This window comes from Ranitomeya imitator, chromosome 1, assembly GCF_032444005.1.
Source record: "Ranitomeya imitator isolate aRanImi1 chromosome 1, aRanImi1.pri, whole genome shotgun sequence".
Lineage (NCBI taxonomy): Eukaryota > Metazoa > Chordata > Amphibia > Anura > Dendrobatidae > Ranitomeya > Ranitomeya imitator.
Window position 1 is genome coordinate 612279556 of NC_091282.1, and position 20562 is coordinate 612300117.

At 50.0% G+C, this 20562-nt stretch overlaps 1 protein-coding gene across 1 annotated transcript in view; it reads left to right on the top strand.

The window, feature by feature from the left end:
• The first annotated feature begins 2213 nt into the window (after positions 1-2213).
• SYT11 (synaptotagmin 11) overlaps positions 2214-20562 on the top strand; it is a 54530-nt gene continuing 36181 nt past the window's right edge. Inside the window, exon 1 of the mRNA XM_069726093.1 lies at positions 2214-2353. Coding sequence (XP_069582194.1) covers positions 2320-2353 — 34 coding nt within the window. The 5' untranslated portion in view covers positions 2214-2319. The remainder of the gene's footprint in view (positions 2354-20562) is intronic.

Sequence of the window (20562 nt, forward strand, 5' to 3'; positions counted from 1 at the left end):
TATATAGAGATCAGTACACTGTATATAGAGGTCAGTACACTGTATATAGAGATCAGTACTCTGTATATAGAGATCAGTACACTGTATATAGAGATCAGTACACTGTATATAGAGATCAGTACTCTGTATATAGAGATCAGTACACTGTATATAGAGGTCAGTACACTGTATATAGAGATCAGTACTCTGTATATAGAGATCAGTACACTGTATATAGAGGTCAGTACACTGTATATAGAGATCAGTACTCTGTATATAGAGATCAGTACACTGTATATAGAGATCAGTACTCTGTATATAGAGATCAGTACTCTGTATATAGAGATCAGTACACTGTATATAGAGGTCAGTACACTGTATATAGAGATCAGTACTCTGTATATAGAGATCAGTACACTGTATATAGAGGTCAGTACACTGTATATAGAGATCAGTACACTGTATATAGAGGTCAGTACACTGTATATAGAGATCAGTACACTGTATATAGAGATCAGTACACTGTATATAGAGATCAGTACACTGTATATAGAGATCAGTACACTGTATATAGAGATCAGTACTCTGTATATAGAGATCAGTACACTGTATATAGAGATCAGTACACTGTATATAGAGATCAGTACTCTGTATATAGAGATCAGTACACTGTATATAGAGATCAGTACACTGTATATAGAGATCAGTACACTGTATATAGAGATCAGTACACTGTATATAGAGATCAGTACTCTGTATATAGAGGTCAGTACTCTGTATATAGAGATCAGTACACTGTATATAGAGATCAGTACACTGTATATAGAGATCAGTACACTGTATATAGAGATCAGTACACTGTATATAGAGATCAGTACTCTGTATATAGAGATCAGTACACTGTATATAGAGATCAGTACACTGTATATAGAGATCAGTACTCTGTATATAGAGATCAGTACACTGTATATAGAGATCAGTACACTGTATATAGAGATCAGTACACTGTATATAGAGATCAGTACACTGTATATAGAGATCAGTACACTGTATATAGAGATCAGTACTCTGTATATAGAGGTCAGTACTCTGTATATAGAGATCAGTACACTGTATATAGAGATCAGTACACTGTATATAGAGATCAGTACACTGTATATAGAGGTCAGTACACTGTATATAGAGATCAGTACACTGTATATAGAGATCAGTACTCTGTATATAGAGATCAGTACACTGTATATAGAGATCAGTACACTGTATATAGAGATCAGTACACTGTATATAGAGATCAGTACTCTGTATATAGAGATCAGTACTCTGTATATAGAGATCAGTACACTGTATATAGAGATCAGTACTCTGTATATAGAGATCAGTACACTGTATATAGAGATCAGTACACTGTATATAGAGATCAGTACTCTGTATATAGAGATCAGTACTCTGTATATAGAGATCAGTACACTGTATATAGAGATCAGTACACTGTATATAGAGATCAGTACACTGTATATAGAGATCAGTACTCTGTACATTTCCTGGCAGCCCTGGATGCTTGGCATTCTCATTCAGCCGATCAAGATAGACTTCGGCTGTTTCCGTGTACTGGGCGGGGTTGAGATTTCGGTTGTTTCCGTGTACTGGGCGGGGTTGAGACTTCGGCTGTTTCCGTGCACTGGGCGGGGTTGAGACTTCGGCTGTTTCCGTGTACTGGGCGGGGTTGAGACTTCTTCTGTTTCCGTGTACTGGGCGGGGTTGAGACTTCTTCTGTTTCCGTGTACTGGGCGGGGTTGAGACTTCTTCTGTTTCCGTGTACTGGGCGGGGTTGAGACTTCGGCTGTTTCCGTGTACTGGGCGGGGTTGAGACTTCGGCTGTTTCCGTGTACTGGGCGGGGTTGAGACTTCGGCTGTTTCCGTGTACTGGGCGGGGTTGAGACTTCTGCTGTTTCCGTGCATGGGCGGGGTTGAGACTTCGGCTGTTTCCGTGTACTGGGCGGGGTTGAGACTTCTGCTGTTTCCGTGCATGGGCGGGGTGGAGACTTAGGCTTTTTCCGTTCACTGGGCGGGGTTAAGACTTCGGCTGTTTCCGTGTACTGGGCGGGGTTAAGAATTCGGCTTTTTCCGTGTACTGGGCGGGGTTAATACTTCGGCTGTTTCCGTGCACTGGGCGGGGTTGAGACTTCGGCTTTTTCCGTGCACTGGGCGGGGTTGAGACTTCGGCTGTTTCCGTGCACTGGGCGGTACCCGATCTCCTCAGGACCAGAGTCGCAGCATCTTTCTCTCGGCTGCTACCAGGACATGTAGTGACGTCTCTGCCTTTCAGCGCACACGGTCAGCATGGCGGAGATCACCAGTCTCGTCCCCAGCTTTGGTGAGTGGTCAGCATTGGCCCGGATCCGGGATGTGGCCCCGCTGTGCCGTGTCAGCATCCTGCATGACGTCACTAGCCTGGTTGTTGTCATGACGTCACCTGACGAGTTACTCAATCTTAGTGACGTTTTCATAACAAGTGGCAATACATGTAGTAGAGTAGTCGTGTACGGGTGTCACACACACAGGAGGGTACGTGTACGGGTGTCTCACACACACAGGAGGTACGTGTACAGGTGTCACACAGGAGGTACCTGTACGGGTGTCACACACACAGGAGGGGATGTGTACGGACGTCCTACGCACAGGTGTGGACGTGTACAAACATCACACACATTAGGGGAAGTGTAGTGGCGTGACACACACGAGGGGACATGTACGGGCGTCACACACTGGAGGGGATGTGCACGCGTGTCAGACACACTGGAGGGGACTTGTATGTGCGTCACACACACGAGTGGACCTGTACGTGTCTCACACAGGAGGCGACGTGTATGAGCGTCACACACGCAGGAGTGGACGTGTGTAAGCGTCACACACGAGGGGACATGTTCGGGCGTCACACACGCAGGAAGTGACTTGCACGGGTGTCACACACAGGAGGGGATGTACGGCATTACACACACAGGAGTGTATGTGTACGGGTGTCACACAAAGAAGGAGATGTGTACTGGCGTCACACACACAGGAGAACACGTGTCCTGGCATCACACATGGGAGGGGATGTGTACGGGCGTCCCACACACAAGAGGGGGCGTGTACTGGCATCATACACAGGATGGGACGTGTACATGCGTCACACACAGGAGGGAACGTGTATGGGCTTCACACACACAGGAGGGGATATATACAGGCGTCACACACATAGGAGGTAAAGTGTACGGGCGTCACACACACACAGGAGGGGAAGTGTACCGGTGTCACACGCGTAGGGAATGTGTACGGGCGTCACGCACAGGGGGGCACATGTACGGGCATCACACACAGGGGACGTGTACGGGCATCACACGCACAGGAGGGATCGTGTATGGGCGTCACACACACTGGAGAGGACGTGTACGTGCGTCTCACACACTCAAGGGGGCGTGTACAGGCGTCACACATACAGGAGGGACGTGTACGGGTGTCACACACAGTGGAGCGGAAATGTACTTGCGTCACACAAACTGGATGGGATGTGTACGGGCCTCATACTCACAGGAGGAGACGTGCACAGAAGTCACACACAGGATGAAACGTATCCAGGCGTCACGCGCAGGAAGGAACACGTTCGGGCATCACACACGCAGGAGAGGTCACATATTGGCGTCACACACAGGAGGGAAACTGTACGGGCGTTACACACACAGGATGGTATGTGTACGGGCGTCACACACAGGAGAGAACGTATTCGGGCGTCACACACACATTAGGGGACATGTTCTGGCATCACACATGCAGGAGGGGACAAGTTCGGGTGTCGCACACGTAGGAGGTAAGGCAAGTGTAGGACCTGGTATAAGAGAGAAGCCGTAAAGGGGCTACCAGGTACACATAAAATTGGCCATTTTTATGCGCTAAACGCTCTCATGTTTCATATTTCTAGTGCAGTAATGCAGTTCAATTTTCGTGTTTTCATATTTGCATGTTCTAGCGCAGCAGTGTGCTGCCTTATTTACTTAACTATATACGAGTTGGCGACTCTAGGTTCAGCACCTGTTCACACTGAGTCTATGTCTATGTTTGGATGTGCCGGTCAGGTTTTTGAAATGTATTTTTTAGCCTTCTGATCGTGCACTCCGCCTTCTAGCCACAGGTGTTTTAATTAGAGCAGGTCCAATACCCCTCCACAGAGAGAGAGAATTTTAGTCTAGGAAGAGGCTTCACATGTACCCATTCAGATGGAGACGTTTATTCTCAGCGAGGTAGGGCAAGTGTAGGACCTGGTATAAGAGAGATGCCATAAAGGGGCTACCAGGTACACATAAAATTGGCCATTTTTATGCGCTAAACGCTATCATTTTTCATATTTCTAGTGCAGTAATGCAGTTCAATTTTCGTGTTTCATATTTGCATGTTTCAGTGCTACAGTGTGCTGCCTTATTTACTTAACTATATACGAGTTGGCGACTCTGGGTTCAGCACCTGTTCACACTGAGTCTATGTTTGGATGTGCAGGTCAGGTTTTTGAAATGTATTCTCTAGCCTTCTGATCGTGCACTCCGCCTCCTAGCTTCAGGTGTTTTAATTACAGCAGGTCCAATACCCCTCCATAGAGAGAGAGAATTTTAGTCTAGGAAGAGGCTTCACATGTACCCATTCAGATGGAGACGTTTATTCTCAGCGAGGTAAGGCAAGTGTAGGACCTGGTATAAGAGAGATGCCGTAAAGGGGCTACCAGGTACACATAAAATTGGCCATTTTTATGCGCTAAACGCTATCATTTTTCATATTTCTAGTGCAGTAATGCAGTTCAATTTTCGTGTTTCATATTTGCATGTTTCAGCGCTACAGTGTGCTGCCTTATTTACTTAACTATATACGAGTTGGCGACTCTAGGTTCAGCACCTGAACCTAGATGCCGTAAAGGGGCTACCAGGTACGCACACGCAGGAGAGGACATGTACGGGCATCACACACAAATGAAGGAATATGTACGGGCGTCAGACAGTAGGGGACGTGTATGGGCGTCACACACACAAGAGGGGATGTTTACCAATAGAGAAACAACTGAAGGAGCAATTCCCAGTATAACAATCTTTATTAAACAATCTTCATAAAAATATTACATTACAAAAAACTTTCTTTTACACAAAATGAGTACATTCCAGATGGTTTTACCCATCTGTAGAGAGGTTTAGCAGAAAAAGAGAATACAGGATCACAAAACTAAAGACAATGTAGCCATATTCAAATGCTATAGATGGCTCCCCGCCGTATATCCATCCAGCCAATCCATGGGTATCAAATGCTGATATCATAGGGATTAAAGTGCATATGTGCCGATCCAAAAGAAACTCACTCGTAATATATAGTTATCAGTAACAATGATCATTGCACTCCACCTTGTAGCCTATATCCATATATTAATCCCATAAAATAGTCTGATTATAGTGACAACCGTATTATACCTGCAGTCATGGTGTCCTCAGTGTGATCCAGAAATTACTGCACCTCGACGCGCGTTTCACCACATCCGTGGCTTCGTCAGGAGGTGAGTAAGCGACTTGTTTGACCACTTTATATAACAAGAATATCTAACCTAATTACCTACAGCCATGTATGGCGCGCCACCCGCCATGTTGCGACACGCCGAGGAGAGAGGCGCTCAAAGTGCGCGTCATCAATTCACCTGGTCCGGTCACATGACCGGACCTTTGACCATGGCAACGCGTCACCCATACTGAGCACCTCCCTCCACCGCACGAGGCAGCGCATGTGCAGTGCGCGCTCAGGCTCGGGTTAGTGAAAGGGTTCACGGAATAAAATAGTTACAGTGGTATCGTATCAATCATCTGTGCCCCATAGTTACAAACTGCACATCCCGGACCCTATTTAAAATGCTATTCAATAAAAAAAATCATTACACATCTAAAAATGCGATTAAGATGCACAAGGGGCAGGGATAAGCATTACAGACCAGGCACAGATCCAAATCTAACAGAGTCAAAGATACATACAACATGTAACATGTAACCCACCATCAAAATCCCAAAGTGCCAACCCATACATATATTAGAATATGAAAAAGAGACAGAGCAACGCTAATGGTGATAACTCATGGCGTTGACCCATATCTCCTAAAGTTCAGACTACTGTTAAAGTGTCCTTTGGCTCCTGAAAACAGCGTTGTATACAACACCGTACAAAATAATAACCATATATCAGGCCATAGTAGTCATAGTTGGATTGGTCCAGTGGATCTTCATACGTGAATTTCCTATATCCATTCGGTTGTTATAGGCAAAATCCTCCATTTCTAAATGTTGTGCAGTCAGATAGTCCATAAAGTGCATTAATATCATTAGACAGAACTAAATTGTGAAAAAAAAAATAAAAACACATGTTACAAAAAAACACACAACAACCATTAAATTAAGGAGGGGACGTGTATGGGCCTCACACAGGAGGGGACATGTATGAGCGTTATACACAGGCGAGGACATATCCTGGCGTCACGCAGGAGGGGACACTTTCAGGCGTCATATACGCAGGAGGGGACACATACGGGCATCACACAGGGTGGGATGTGTACATGCGTCACACACACAGGAGGGGACGTGTATGGGCTTCAAACACACAGGAGGGGACGTGTACAGGCGTCACACACACACAGGAGGTAACATGTATGGGTGTCACACACATAGGGTACGTGTAGGGGAGTCACACACACAGGAGTGGACGTGTAGGGGCGTCACACACACACAGGAGGGGAAGTGTACGGGCGTCACACACAGAAAGGTATGTGTACGGGCATCACACGCATGGGGATGTGTACGGGCGTCACGCACAGGAGGGGACGTGTACGGGTGTCACGCACAGGAGGGGATGTGTACGGGCGTCACACGCACAGGAGAGAACTTGTACAGGTGTCACACACACTGGACGGGGTGTGTACGGGCGTCACACACTGGAGGGGAAATGTTCTTGCGTCACACAAACAGGATGGGTTGTGTACGGGCCTCATACTCACAGGAGGAGACGTGCACGGGCGTCACACACAGGATGAAACGTATCCAGGCGTCACGCGCAGGAAGGAACACGTTCGGCATCACACACACAGGAGGTAAACTGTACGGGCGTTACACACACAGGATGGGACGTGTACGGGCGTCACACACAGGAGAAGACGTATGTGGGCATCACATACGCATTAGGGGACACGTTCTGGCGTCAAACACACAGAAGGGGACAAGTTCGGGCGTCGCACACGCAGGAGAGGACATGTACGGGCGTCACACACACATGAGGGAATATGTACGGGCGTCACAGACAGTTGGGGACATGTACGGGCATCACAGGGGGAGACTTGTTCTGTCGTGACACACTGGATGGGACGTGTATGGGCCTCACTCACACAGGTGGCGACGTGTATGGCCGTGTCACACACACACACACAGGAGGGGACGTGTATAGGTGTCACACACACAGGAGGAGACATGTACGTGCGTCACATTCAGGAGGGGACGTGTATGGGCGTCACACACTGGAGGGGACGTCTACAGGCGTCAAACACACTGGAGGGGACGTGCACGGGTGTCACACGCACAGGAGTGGACTTGTACGGGCGTCACACACTGGAGGGGATGTGTATGGGCATCTCACACTGGAGGAGATGTGTACAGGCGTCACACATACATGAGGTGAGTTGTACGCGCGTCACATGCAAAGAAGGGGACGTGTGTGGGCATCACACATACTGGAGAGGACATGTACGGGCATCACACACACTGGAGGAGACGTGTACGGCCGTCACACACACAGGAGGGGACGTGTATGGGTGTCATACACTGGAGGGAACGTGTACATGCGTCACACACCGGAGTGGACGTGTACGGGCCTCACTCACACAGTCATAGTTGGATTGGTCCAGTGGATCTTCATACGTGAACTTCCTATATCCATTCGGTTGTTATAGGCAAAATCCTCCATTTCTAAATGTTGTGCAGTCAGATAGTCCATAAAGTGCATTAATATCATTAGACAGAACTAAATTGTGAAAAATAAAATAAAAACACGTTACAAAAAACACACAACAACCATTAAATTAAGGAGGGGACTTGTATGGGCCTCACACAGGAGGGGACATGTATGAGCGTTATACACAGGCGAGGACATATCCTGGCGTCACGCAGGAGGGGACACTTTCAGGTGTCATATACGCAGGAGGGGACACATACGGGCGTCACACAGGTGGGGATGTGTACATGCGTCACACACACAGGAGAACACGTGAACTGGCATCACACACGGGAGGGGATATGTACAGGCATAAAACGCAGGAGGTGATGTGTACTGGTATCCCACACACAGGAGGGGACGTGTACGAGTGTCACACACTTAGGAGGGGATGTGTACGGGCGTCCCACACACAGGAGCGGACATGTACTGGCATCACACACACAGGATGGGATGTGTACATGCGTCACACACACAGGAGGGGACGTGTATGGGCATCACACACACAGGAGGGGTCGTGTACAGGCGTCACACACAGGAGGTAACATGTATGGGCGTCACACACATAGGGTACGTGTAGGGGCGTCACACACAGGAGTGGACGTGTAGGAGCGTCACACACACACAGGAGGGAAGTGTACGGGCGTCACACAAAGAAAGGTATGTGTATGGGCGTCACACGCATGGGGATGTGTACGGGCGTCACGCACAGGAGGGGACGTGTACAGGTGTCACGAAGGGGAGGGGATGTGTACGGGCGTCACACGCACAGGAGAGATCGTGTACGGGTGTCACACACACTGGAGGGGGCGTGTACAGGCGTCACACATACAGGAGGGGACGTGTACGGGCGTCACACACAGGAGGGGACGTGTACGGGCGTCACACACTGGAGGGGAAATGTTCTTGCGTCACACAAACAGGATGGGTTGTGTACGGGCATCATACTCACAGGAGGAGACGTGCACGGGCGTCACACACAGGATGAAACGTATCCGGGCGTCATGCGCAGGAAGGAACACTTTCGGGCATCACACACACAGGAGAGGACACATACTGGCATCACACACAGGTGGGAAACTGTACGGGCGTTACACACACAGGATGGGACGTGTACGGGCGTCTCACACAGGAGAAAACGTATGTGGGCATCACATACGCATTAGGGGACACGTTCTGGCGTCAAACACACAGAAGGGGACAAGTTCAGGCGTCGCACACGCAGGAGAGGACATGTACGGGCGTCACACACACATGAGGGAATATGTACGGGCGTCACAGACAGTTGGGGACATGTACGGGCATCACAGGGGGAGACTTGTTCTGTCGTGACACACTGGATGGGACGTGTATGGGCCTCACTCACACAGGTGGCGACGTGTATGGCCATGTCACACACACACACACACACACACACACAGGAGGGGACGTGTATAGGCGTCACACACACAGGAGGGGACATGTACGTGCATCACATTCAGGAGGGGACGTGTATGGGCGTCACACACTGGAGGGGACGTGTACAGGCGTCAAACACACTGGAGGGGACGTGTACGGGTGTCACACGCACAGGAGTGGACTTGTACGGGCGTCACACACTGGAGGGGATGTGTAAGGGCATCTCACACTGAAGGGGATGTGTACAGGCGTCACACATACATGAGGTGAGTTGTACGCGCGTCACATGCAAAGAAGGGGACGTGTGCGGGCATCACACATACTGGAGGGAACGTGTACGGGCATCACACACACTGGAGGAGACGTGTACGGGCGTCACACACACGGGAGGGCACTTGAACGTCCGTCACACACACAGGAGTGGACGTGTACAGGTGTCATACACTGGAGGGAACGTGTACGTGCGTCACACACCGGAGTGGATGTGTATGGGCCTCACTCACACAGGAGGCGAAGTGTATGGGCGTCACTCATAAAAGGAGGGGACATGTATAGGCGTCACACACAGGAGGGTACGTGTACATGCGTCAAACACGCAGGAGGGTATGTGTACGGGCGTCACACCCAGGAGGAGACTTGTACTGGCGTCACACACACAAGAGAAGACGTGTATCTGCATCACTCACTGGGGGGGATGTGTACGGGCGTCACACACACAGGAGAGGACGTGTACGGGCGTCACACACACTGGAGGGGAAATGTACTTGCGTCACATAAACAGGATGGGATGTGTACGGGCCTCATACTCACAGGAGGAGACGTGTACGGTGTCACACACAGGATGAAATGTATCCAGGCATCATGCGCAGGAAGGAACACGTTCGGGCATCACACACACACAGGATAGGACACATACTGGCGTCACACACAGGAGGGAAACTGTACGGGCGTTACACACACAGGATGGGACATGTACGGGCGTCACACACAGGAGAAAACGTATGCGGGCGTCACATATGCATTAGGGGACACGTTTTGGCGTTAAACACACAGGAGGGGACAAGTTCGGGCGTCGCACACGCAGGAGAGGACATGCACGGGCGTCACACACACATGAGAGAATATGTACGGGTGTCACAGACAGTTGGGGACATGTACGAGCATCACAGGGGGAGACTTGTTCTGTCGTCACACACACTGGATGGGACGTGTATGGGCCTCACTCACACAGGTGGCGACGTGTATGGGCGTGTCACACACACACCGGAGGGGACGTGTATATGCGTCACACATACAGGAGGGGACATGTACGTGCGTCACATTCAGGAGGGGACGTGTATGGGCGTCACACACTGGAGGGGACTTGTACGGGCGTCTCACACACTAGAGGGGATGTGTAAGGGCATCACACACTGGAGGGGATGTGTACAGGCGTCACACACACATGAGGGGAGTTGTACGCGTGTCACATGCACTGGAGGGGACGTGTATGGACATCACACACACTGGAGGAGATGTGTACGGGCGTCACACACACGGGAGGGGACGTGTACAAGTGTCACACACTGGAGGGAACGTTTACGTTCGTCACACACAGGAGTGGACGTGTACGGGCTTCACTCACACAGGAGGCGAAGTGTATGGGCGTCACTCATACAGGAGAGGACATGTATAAGTGTCACACTCAGGAGGGTACATGTACATGCGTCAAACACGCAGGAGGGTATGTGTATGGGCGTCACACCCAGGAGGAGACTTGTACTGGCGTCACACAAACAAGAGAAGACGTGTATCGGCATCACTCACTGGGGGGATGTGTACGGGCGTCACACACACTGGAGGAGACGTGTACGGGCGTCACACACACAGGAGGGGACTTGTAAGGGCGACACACACAGAGGAGGGAACGTGTACAGCCATCACACAGGAGGGAACGACTACTTGTGTCACACACAGGAGGGGATGTGTACTGGCATCACACACACGGGGCGGGATGTGTACAGGCATAACACACAGGAAGGTAAGTGTACTGACATCACACACACACAGGAGAGGACGTGTACTGGCATCACACACAGGAGAGGACGTGTACAGGCATCACACACAGGAGGGGATGTGTACGGGAGTGTCATGAATCACAGGGGATATTTTTGTCATCCCGCTGCTGCCACCAATATGTCATGAACCGGGGGGTGTTTGGTTGCCCCCACTTCGTTCTGCTGGGATTTATTTACATCCATCTTCCCAGTTCTGGTTTGGAACTTGCAGCTCTCTGGCGCCCCCCTTACCCTAAGGTCAGTCAGGGCACTGCAGCTAGGATAATTAGTCGCCAGAAATGCTGCCGGCTATGTACTAGCTATTGGGCACCCACTGCAATTATTCCCAGCCGCAGCCGAGCAATACACTTATAAACCCCGTTCCGTCACTGCCAGCGTTAACCAACAAGCTCAGTACGATCTGCTGCCACCACCTCCCATTCCTAAGACTAATGGCGGGTCAGGAGCCAACCCAATCAGTAGCGTAATTTGCTTCAGAGGACGATGGAGGTACGTTTAGAGCAAGGAGGACAAGACTAGTAAATATTATGGCTTGTACTCCAAAAAGATTAGGCAGTGTTTACAAAAGTATATAAAAACTATTACAAGGTGAGACAATTGTATGTACAGGCAATTACAAAATAAAAGAGATTAAAGATGAAAATAAACTTACATTTGTTTTATATAATGGATGACCATGTGGTGTGGGGGAGGGGTGACATCAAAATGCTTCACAGAGTCTCTCTTTAGCTGGCTCCCTGGGCAAAAATCTTGTGCAAAACGAGCTCCCACTGTCTTATACCCCCCGGTGGGCTGCACCATGGACTCCACTCCCCTTTCCCAAGAGACTCAGAACTTTATTAAAACTCATATCTGTCATAGCATACACTGGGAACCTCGTAGAGTGACGGCAAAAGTATTACATGTCTTCTCACGAGGTTATCTTCCATTTAAGTCTACACATGGGGTAGCTGTGTGACCCGGTTAAGTAGTAATCCGTTTCTCTGTTTCTGCTAGGTGCTGAGCTTAGAAAAAACACTGAGCGTGTCGCTCTACCCTGGCACATCCCAAATATGTAGCTTTCACACCTTTCTCACTACCTGGGGTAGAATTAGTCCCTCTTGAATAACTGTCAAACAAAACAGAACGCACATGGCTGGAAACAAAGATTGGTTTTCTGCTAAGCCTCGCATTCTTGAGGGAGGGGGAACAGAGTCACACACTGGAGTTTCACGTTACATCTGTATTGTTAGGGAGAAGGAGCTAGGAGGAAGGGGGGTCAAAAGCCCACAGCCTGTTGTCTGTACCCAGACCTAATGGATGTAGCAAAGCTCGGTGTGCGTGATAATAGAGAATCAAATACATCATATTCCTAACACCTCCCCCGAGTCCACATGCCTGAGCACAGCACCGAGGCCAAACTCGCTGGCATCGGTCTGTTCCAGGAACGGCTGACTGCTGTCGACAGCTTTTAGCATCGTGCTCAGGGCTGTTTTCAAAGCCCGGAAAGCCACCTCACAGCCGTCTGTCCAGTCGACTGTTTGGGGTAGCCTCTTCCTGCTGAGGTCCGTCAAGGGTTTTGCCAGACTACTATAGTTCTGCACGAAGCGCCTATAGTACCCTGCAGTGCCCAGGAAGGACATCACCTGTTTCTTGGTCCTGGGGGTGGGCCAGGACGCGATCGCGTCCTCTTTCCCAGGCTCTGACCTCATGGAGCCCCCGCCTACCCGGTGCCCCAGGTAATGGAAATCTCTCATGCCTATCTGGCACTTTCCCTGCTTGGTTAATTCGTCTTAGCACCTCCTGGAGAGGCTGCAGATGTTCCTCCCAGGAGAGACTGAAGATTGCAATTTCATCCAGGTATGCCACCGTGTACTTCTCCAGTCCCTGAAGCAGGTGGTTGACCATCCTCTGGAAAGTGGCAGGGGCATTCTTCATGCCGAATGGCATAACCGTGGATTCGTACCGTCCAAAGGTGGTGATAAAGGCGGACTTCTCCTGCACCTCGGGGATCAGTGGAATATACCAGTCTCAAATCCATTATGAATAAATATTTTGCACCAGCTAACCGCTCAAGCAGCTCTTCAATGCGCGGCATTAGGTGCGCGTCAGAGGCGTTGAGTCCCCTGTAGTCCACGCAGAACCGGGTGGTCCAATCCTTTGGCACGAGGACTACAGGTGAGGCCCATGCACTTTTGCACCATTGAATCATTTTCAGCTTTAACATCTCATCCATCTCCTGGCGCATAACCTGCTGCACCTCGTCGAAGATCCGATAGGGTGTTTGCCGTAGTGGGCCATGATTCCCGGTGTCCACCCCGTGGACCGCTAACTCAGTCCTTCCAGGTCTGTTGGAGAACTCAGACTGGAAGGGTTCCAGCGTGGTCCGCAACTGCGACCGCAGGGGTTCGGATAGCAAGGCACTTACCTCCACGTTCTCGATGGACCCACCGGCCTTGGCTTGGGCCAGCATGTCCAGGAGGGGGGTCTTCCTCCCCATCTTCGGGCAGGTTATAGACCGGTAAGACGCAGGCTTCACGTTCATGATGAGCCTTCTGTAACAGTGTGTCCCTCCCCTGGCCTGTGTCCCTGGACTGCCACGTAATCAGGCTGGAGTCAACAACCAGTAGGGGGAGCCCTCCCCCATGGAGGGGTGGATGCCAGGACACAGAACAATAGACTCGTGTTGGCTGATACAATTGTGTGGTGACTTGCGAAGGGCTGGGATCTTAGGCTGAGGCGAGATCCCTGTGACCGTGTGTATTGTTGGAAGCTGCCACATGGGACTGTGTTGTGCCCCTCATCTGCTGGATCTATTGAATTCACTCAAGGACCATTACTATTTCTCTGGTGTCGGGTTTCCGGGTGGAGCCCCCGGATCTACTCCCTTTCTTTGGACTCATTGTGGACGCTGCAGAATTACTTTCTTTGAGTTGTCCCAGTTCCCTGTTCCAATAAATCTTGTTGGATTGTTTATCGATCTGGTGTCTCTTTCTGCTCTGTTGCATACCCCTGTCACAAACTGGTGGCAAGCAGTGGGGACAGAGCAGAGGATATGGAAGACAGTGGCTCATCAATGTCTGGAACCGGAACCTCAGGATACAGGAACTGGACTGTGGGGAGTTTACAAACAAAGGCCCGTGAATTAGGAGTCTGCTATAAAGGACTGTCCAAGGACCAACTAATTAAGGCTTTGGAAGGAGCTTACCTGCAAGATGGAACCGAAGAAGGATTCCCACAGCAAAGGGAGGAAAGACTGGATCTGCAGGTAAATACCCCAAAAAGTCAGTGGGTTGTGTAGTATGAGGAGGAGATGGCATTGCTTGGGGATGAGGACACCATAGAGGATAAGAGGGAGGCTATTCGAACAGCTAAGGAGAGACAGTGCATGGTGGAAGCAGCTAGAAGCTCCAGACAGACTGTAACCTCAGCACCCACCATGAGGGAATTCCCAAGGGTGTCCTGTAAGGACTTTAAGCCTTTTAACGAGGCTGCAGGCGACATTGAGGGCTTGTTCCAGGACTTCGAACATTAATGTCGATTAATGGAAGTTCCGGAAAGGGAGCGAGTCAGACATCTGGTGTTGCTCTTAGATGGTGGAGCTGCTGAACCCTACAGAGCTATGGACCCTCAGTGGAGCAGTGAGTATGAGGAGATAAAAGAGGCCATTCTTGAACATTATGCTGTAATTCCAGATACTTACAGAGCACAATTCTGCTCCTTAGCCTGTGAGGGGGAAGTGTCTTTCAAGATATATGCCCACAGGCTCAAACAAGTGTGTCACCGCTGGCTGAAGGGAGAGGGGGCCTTAATTTGTGAGCCTTTCCTCCAGGTCATCCTAAAAGAACAGTTCTATGCCAAATGCCCCGCTGAGATCCGGGAATGGGTGCGAAAGAGGAAACCAGTGACAGTGGAGCAAGTTGCTGCTTTAGCTAATGAGGTTCTCACCATCAAGCCTCAGTGGAAAAATGTACTGGTGGATGAAGTAAAAACTACCAACACCAACTACCAACACCCCACCACCAGTGGTCTCTTGTCCTTCAGTCCCCAAAAGTTTGCTGTCCCACTAGACCACCACCTCATGTTGATACCCATATGACTCACCTTCCAGCTTTTCCTGCCTCTTCCTCTGAAATGCTAGAAGGAGAGAAAGTAGTAGAGCACAGGTGTTATGGATGTGGGCATCCCGGGCATATGCAGGCCACCTGCCCAGCTATACAGTGGAGAAATTGGTCTCAACCCCAACAACCACCTCATGCACCTTCACATAGATATCAGCCTCCAGGTCCCCTTAGCTCCATCCCCAAAGTGCACAAGGGAAGGAGTGTGATACAGCGCAGCTGTTACTGATGTGGGCAGACTGGGCATCTGCAAGACACCTGCCCTCAGGGTCAATTGAGGATTGACCCTGCACCAAATCGGCCTATCAATTATTTACAGCCAAACACAATGGAGGAAGAGGTGCCACCCCTACAAATTGATTTGCCTAATAGTTCAGAAACCCATGTTCGACCATTAGGGGTTTATGGGGTCAGGGCCACAGCCACGAGTTCCTTTAATCCTCAAAGAAAGCATTTACAGGAGGTCATGCTGGATGGTCGGAAAGTTCTTGGCTTTTGTGACTCTGGGGCATTTCTCACCATAGCGTATCCCAGAGTGGTTCGGCCAGAGGCAATACAGCATGGACCTGGAATTACCAATGAATTAGCTGGAGGCCAATGGAAGAATATCCCAAAAGCAAGTGTAGAACTGGACTTTGGCTTTGGGGTCAAGCAATGCGTGGTTGGGGTGATGAGGAGCCTGCCTGCAGATATTGTCTTAGGAATGATATAAGAGAGCTACAATGTCGATTTGTGGGTGCAGGAAGCAGAATTTAAGTCAAAGAGGATGTAAAATAGAGCCCGCCTTTAAGCCTACAAATGCACCATATAATAAAGATGAGGCAGTCGACACAAACGCTAATGGATTGTCCAGGCAGGAGCCATGAGTTACGTTTGCCATGTTTACGTGTACTTGACAAGCGACCTGTTGAGGTCACTAGTATGTACACTACTTGAGGGGGGAAGGAGTTGTAACAGCGTGTCCCTCCCCCAGCCTGTGTCCCTTGACTGCCATGTAATCAGGCTGGAGTCAACAACCAGGAGGGGGAGCCCTCCCCCATGGAGGGGTGGATCCCAGGACACAGAACAATAGACTCATGTGTTGGGTGATTCAATTGTGTGGTGACTTGCGAAGGGCTGGGATCTTAGGCTGAGGCGAGATCCCTGTGACCGTGTGTATTGTTGGAAGCTGCCACATGGAACTGTGTTGTGCCCCTCATCTGCTGGATCTATTGAATTCGCTCAAGGACTATTGCTATTTCCCTGGCATCGGATTGCCGGGTGGCGCCCCCGGATCTACTCCATTTCTGTGGACTCATTGTGGACTCTGCAGAATTACTTTCATTTGCATTGTCCCAGTTCCCTGTTCCAATAAGTCTTGTTGGATTGTTTATCGGCCTGGTGTTTCTTTCTGCTCTGTCGCATACCCTGTCACACCTTCATCATATTGACGTGAAAGGCCTTTCGCCTACCCTGAGCGTGGTCAAGCATTACCACATAGGTGACTGGGTTGAGCTGTTGGTGGATGACGTACGTGCCTTCCCAGGCTGCCTAAAACTTATCCTTCTGTACGGGGACCAGCATCCACACCGTCTGACCCACCTGGTAGGTCCGCTCCCGGGTGTTCTGGTCGTACCAGTGCTTCTGATCAGCCTGGGCCTGCGCCATGTTGTCATGCACCAACTGCGTCAAAGTCTGCATTTTGTCATGGAAGCGCATGACATACTCCACTATGGACACTTCAGAAGGGTTCGGCTCCTGTTCCCAGGATTCCCTTACCAACCCAAAGGGTCCCCGGACTCGCCTGCCATACAGGAGCTCGAAGGGGAGAACCCAGTTGAGGCCTGCGAAACCTCTCGGTAAGCGAATAGTAGGTGTGGGAGGTACGGCTCCCATTCGCATCCTTGGGTTTCAACCAGCATGTTTAGCATCTGTTTTGAGGGTACCGTTGAAGCGCTCACACAAACCATTGGTCTGGGGGTGATACGCACTTGATACCAGATGCTTCACCTGCATTTTCTTACAGAGAGCCTCCATTAGGCGAGACATGAATTGGGTCCGTTGGTCGTAAGCATCTCCTTGGGAAATCCTACCCGTGAAAAGATGGCCAACAGGGCATCCGCCACCTTATCCGCCCTAGTTGAGGATAGAGCCACTGCCTCTGCGTACCGGGTAGCGTGTAGTCTACCACAGTGAGGAAGTGTTGCTTTTCAGAGCTGCTGGGGATGGCCAGCGGGCCCACAATGTCCACCGCGATCCTCTGGAAAGGCTCCTCTATCACTGGCAAAGGTATCAGGGAAGCCTTAAGAGCAGGCTCGGACTGGCCCACCGGGGAACCGGAGGATCCTCCGGTGGGCCCTGGCACTGACACCTACTGGCAGGGCCCCCACTGCTCCAGGGCCCCCCCCCCCTGCTCCAGGGCCCCCCCCGTCGCCCGCCTTGAATACTCACCCTGTTCCAGCGATGGTCTCGGCGTCTGCACTGCAGCTCGTCCTGAACGAGCGGTCACGTGACACCGCTCATTAAGATCATGAATATGCGCATATTCATGATCTTAATGAATGGTGTTACATGAGCGCTCAAGCAGGAAGAAGCTGCTGCGCCGGCGCCGCCGCCTGGAGTCGGGACAGAGCGCGAGGGATGTCGGCACGGCCGTGCAGTGGAACAGGTGAGTATGAGGGACGGGGGGGACGGAGGGGATGAAGGAGGACATGAGCCGGCGCGCCGAGCAGGAGCGGGTGCTGGTGCAGAGAGATAAGCCGCCATGCAGGGGGGAATATAAGCCATGCAGGGGGGAATATAAGCCATGCATACGGGGGGAATATGAGCCATACAGGGGGGAATATAAGCCATGCAGGGGGGAATATGAGCCATACAGGGGGGAATATAAGCCATGCAGGGGGGAATATAAGCCATGCATACGGGGGGAATATGAGCCATGCAGGGGGGAATATGAGCCATGCAGGGGGGAATATGAGCCATGCAGGGGGGAATATAAGCCATGCATACGGGGGGAATATGAGCCATGCAGGGGGGAATATAAGCCATGCAGGGGGGAATATAAGCCATGCAGGGGGGAATATAAGCCATGCATACGGGGGGAATATAAGCCATGCATGCAGGGGGGAATATAAGCCATGCATACGGGGGGAATATGAGCCATACAGGGGGGAATATAAGCCATACAGGGGGGAATGAGCCATGCATACGGGGGGGAATATGAGCCATACAGGGGGGAATATAAGCCATACAGGGGGGAATATAAGCCATACAGGGGGGAATATAAGCCATGCATACAGGGGGGGTTAATATGAGCTATGTATATGGGATAGGAGGGAGATGAGCCATGCATACAGGAGGGGGGTCATTATACAGTATTCAGCATCATGTGTGGCCGTTATACAGTATGGAGCATCATTTGTGGCCATTATACAGTATTGAGCATTATGTGGGATCATTATACAGTATGGAGCAATGTGTGGCCATTATACACTATGGAGCATCATGTGTGGCCATTATACAGTATGGAGCATCATGTGTGGCCATTATACAGTATGGAGCATCATGTGCAGCCATTATACAGTATGGAGCATCATGTGTGGTGGCCATTATACAGTATTGAGCATCATGTGTGGCCATTATACAGTATGGAGCATCATGTGTGATGGCCGTTATACAGTATTGAGCATCATGTGTGGCCATTATACAGTATTGAGCATTATGTGGGATCATTATACAGTATGGAGCACTGTCTGGCCATTATACAGTATGGAGCATTATGTGTGGCCATTATACACTATGGAGCATCATGTGTGGCCATTATACAGTATGGAGCAATGAGTGGCCATTATACACTATGGAGCATCATGTGTGGCCATTATACAGTATGGAGCATCATGTGCAGCCATTATACAGTATGGAGCATCATGTGTGGTGGCCGTTATACAGTATTGAGCATCATGTGTGGCCACTATACAGTATGCAGTATCATGTGTGGCCATTATACAGTATGGAGCATCATGTGTGGTGGCCGTTATACAGTATTGAGCATCATATGTGGCCATTATACAGTATGGAGCACTGTGTGGCCATATTTTTGTTTTATATACAATAATTATAAGCAAACAGTGTGATCAGCAGTGCTAAATGGCTGTGGTTGGGACGTGGATATGGGTGTGACTAGTTGTGAAATGGGTCTGGTCAGAGGCGTGGCCTAAAATTTGCCGCGGCGCACTACGTTATACCTCCTTCCCTTCTTCAAAAGTTGGGAGGTATGGTACCACATTTGCCAGATCACGGCAAGTGCCGCAAATCCCATAGGGAATGAATGAGGCCGAACGCAGTGTTGCCGTAAGTAATCCATTACGCGGCAGATGCAGAAAAACTGTAGGATCTGCTGCAAAAGGCGACTTTCACATCAGCGATTCTTGCCAAAGTCTATGCCGATAGTGTCATACTCACCAAAGGGGGAGGCAGCACTAAAAGTGCCTAGGGCAGCAGAAACTCTAAATACGGCCCTGGGGGGCTACATTATATTCTGTGGGGGGACTGCATTATACTCAAGGTACTACATAATATTATGGGGGCTACATCATACTATATGAGGGGGCTACAGTATACTCTATGGGGGAGCTGCATTATATTCTGTGGTGGGGCTGCATTATTCTCTCAGGGGACTACATTATATTCTGTGGTGGGGCTGCATTATTCTCTCAGGGGACTACATAATATTATGGGGGTTACATCATACTATATGAGGGGGCTACAGTATACTCTATGGGGGGCTGCATTATATTCTGTGGTGGAACTGCATTCTCTCGGGACTACATTATATTCTGTGGTGGGTGGCATTATACTATATGGGGGGGCTGCATTATACCCTATGGGGTGCTACATTATATTCTATGGTGGGGACTGCGTCATACCTGAGAGGGTTGCATTATATTTTGTGGGGTGCTGCATTATATTCTATGAGAGGGGACTGCATTATATTTTATGAGGGGGCTACATTATATTCT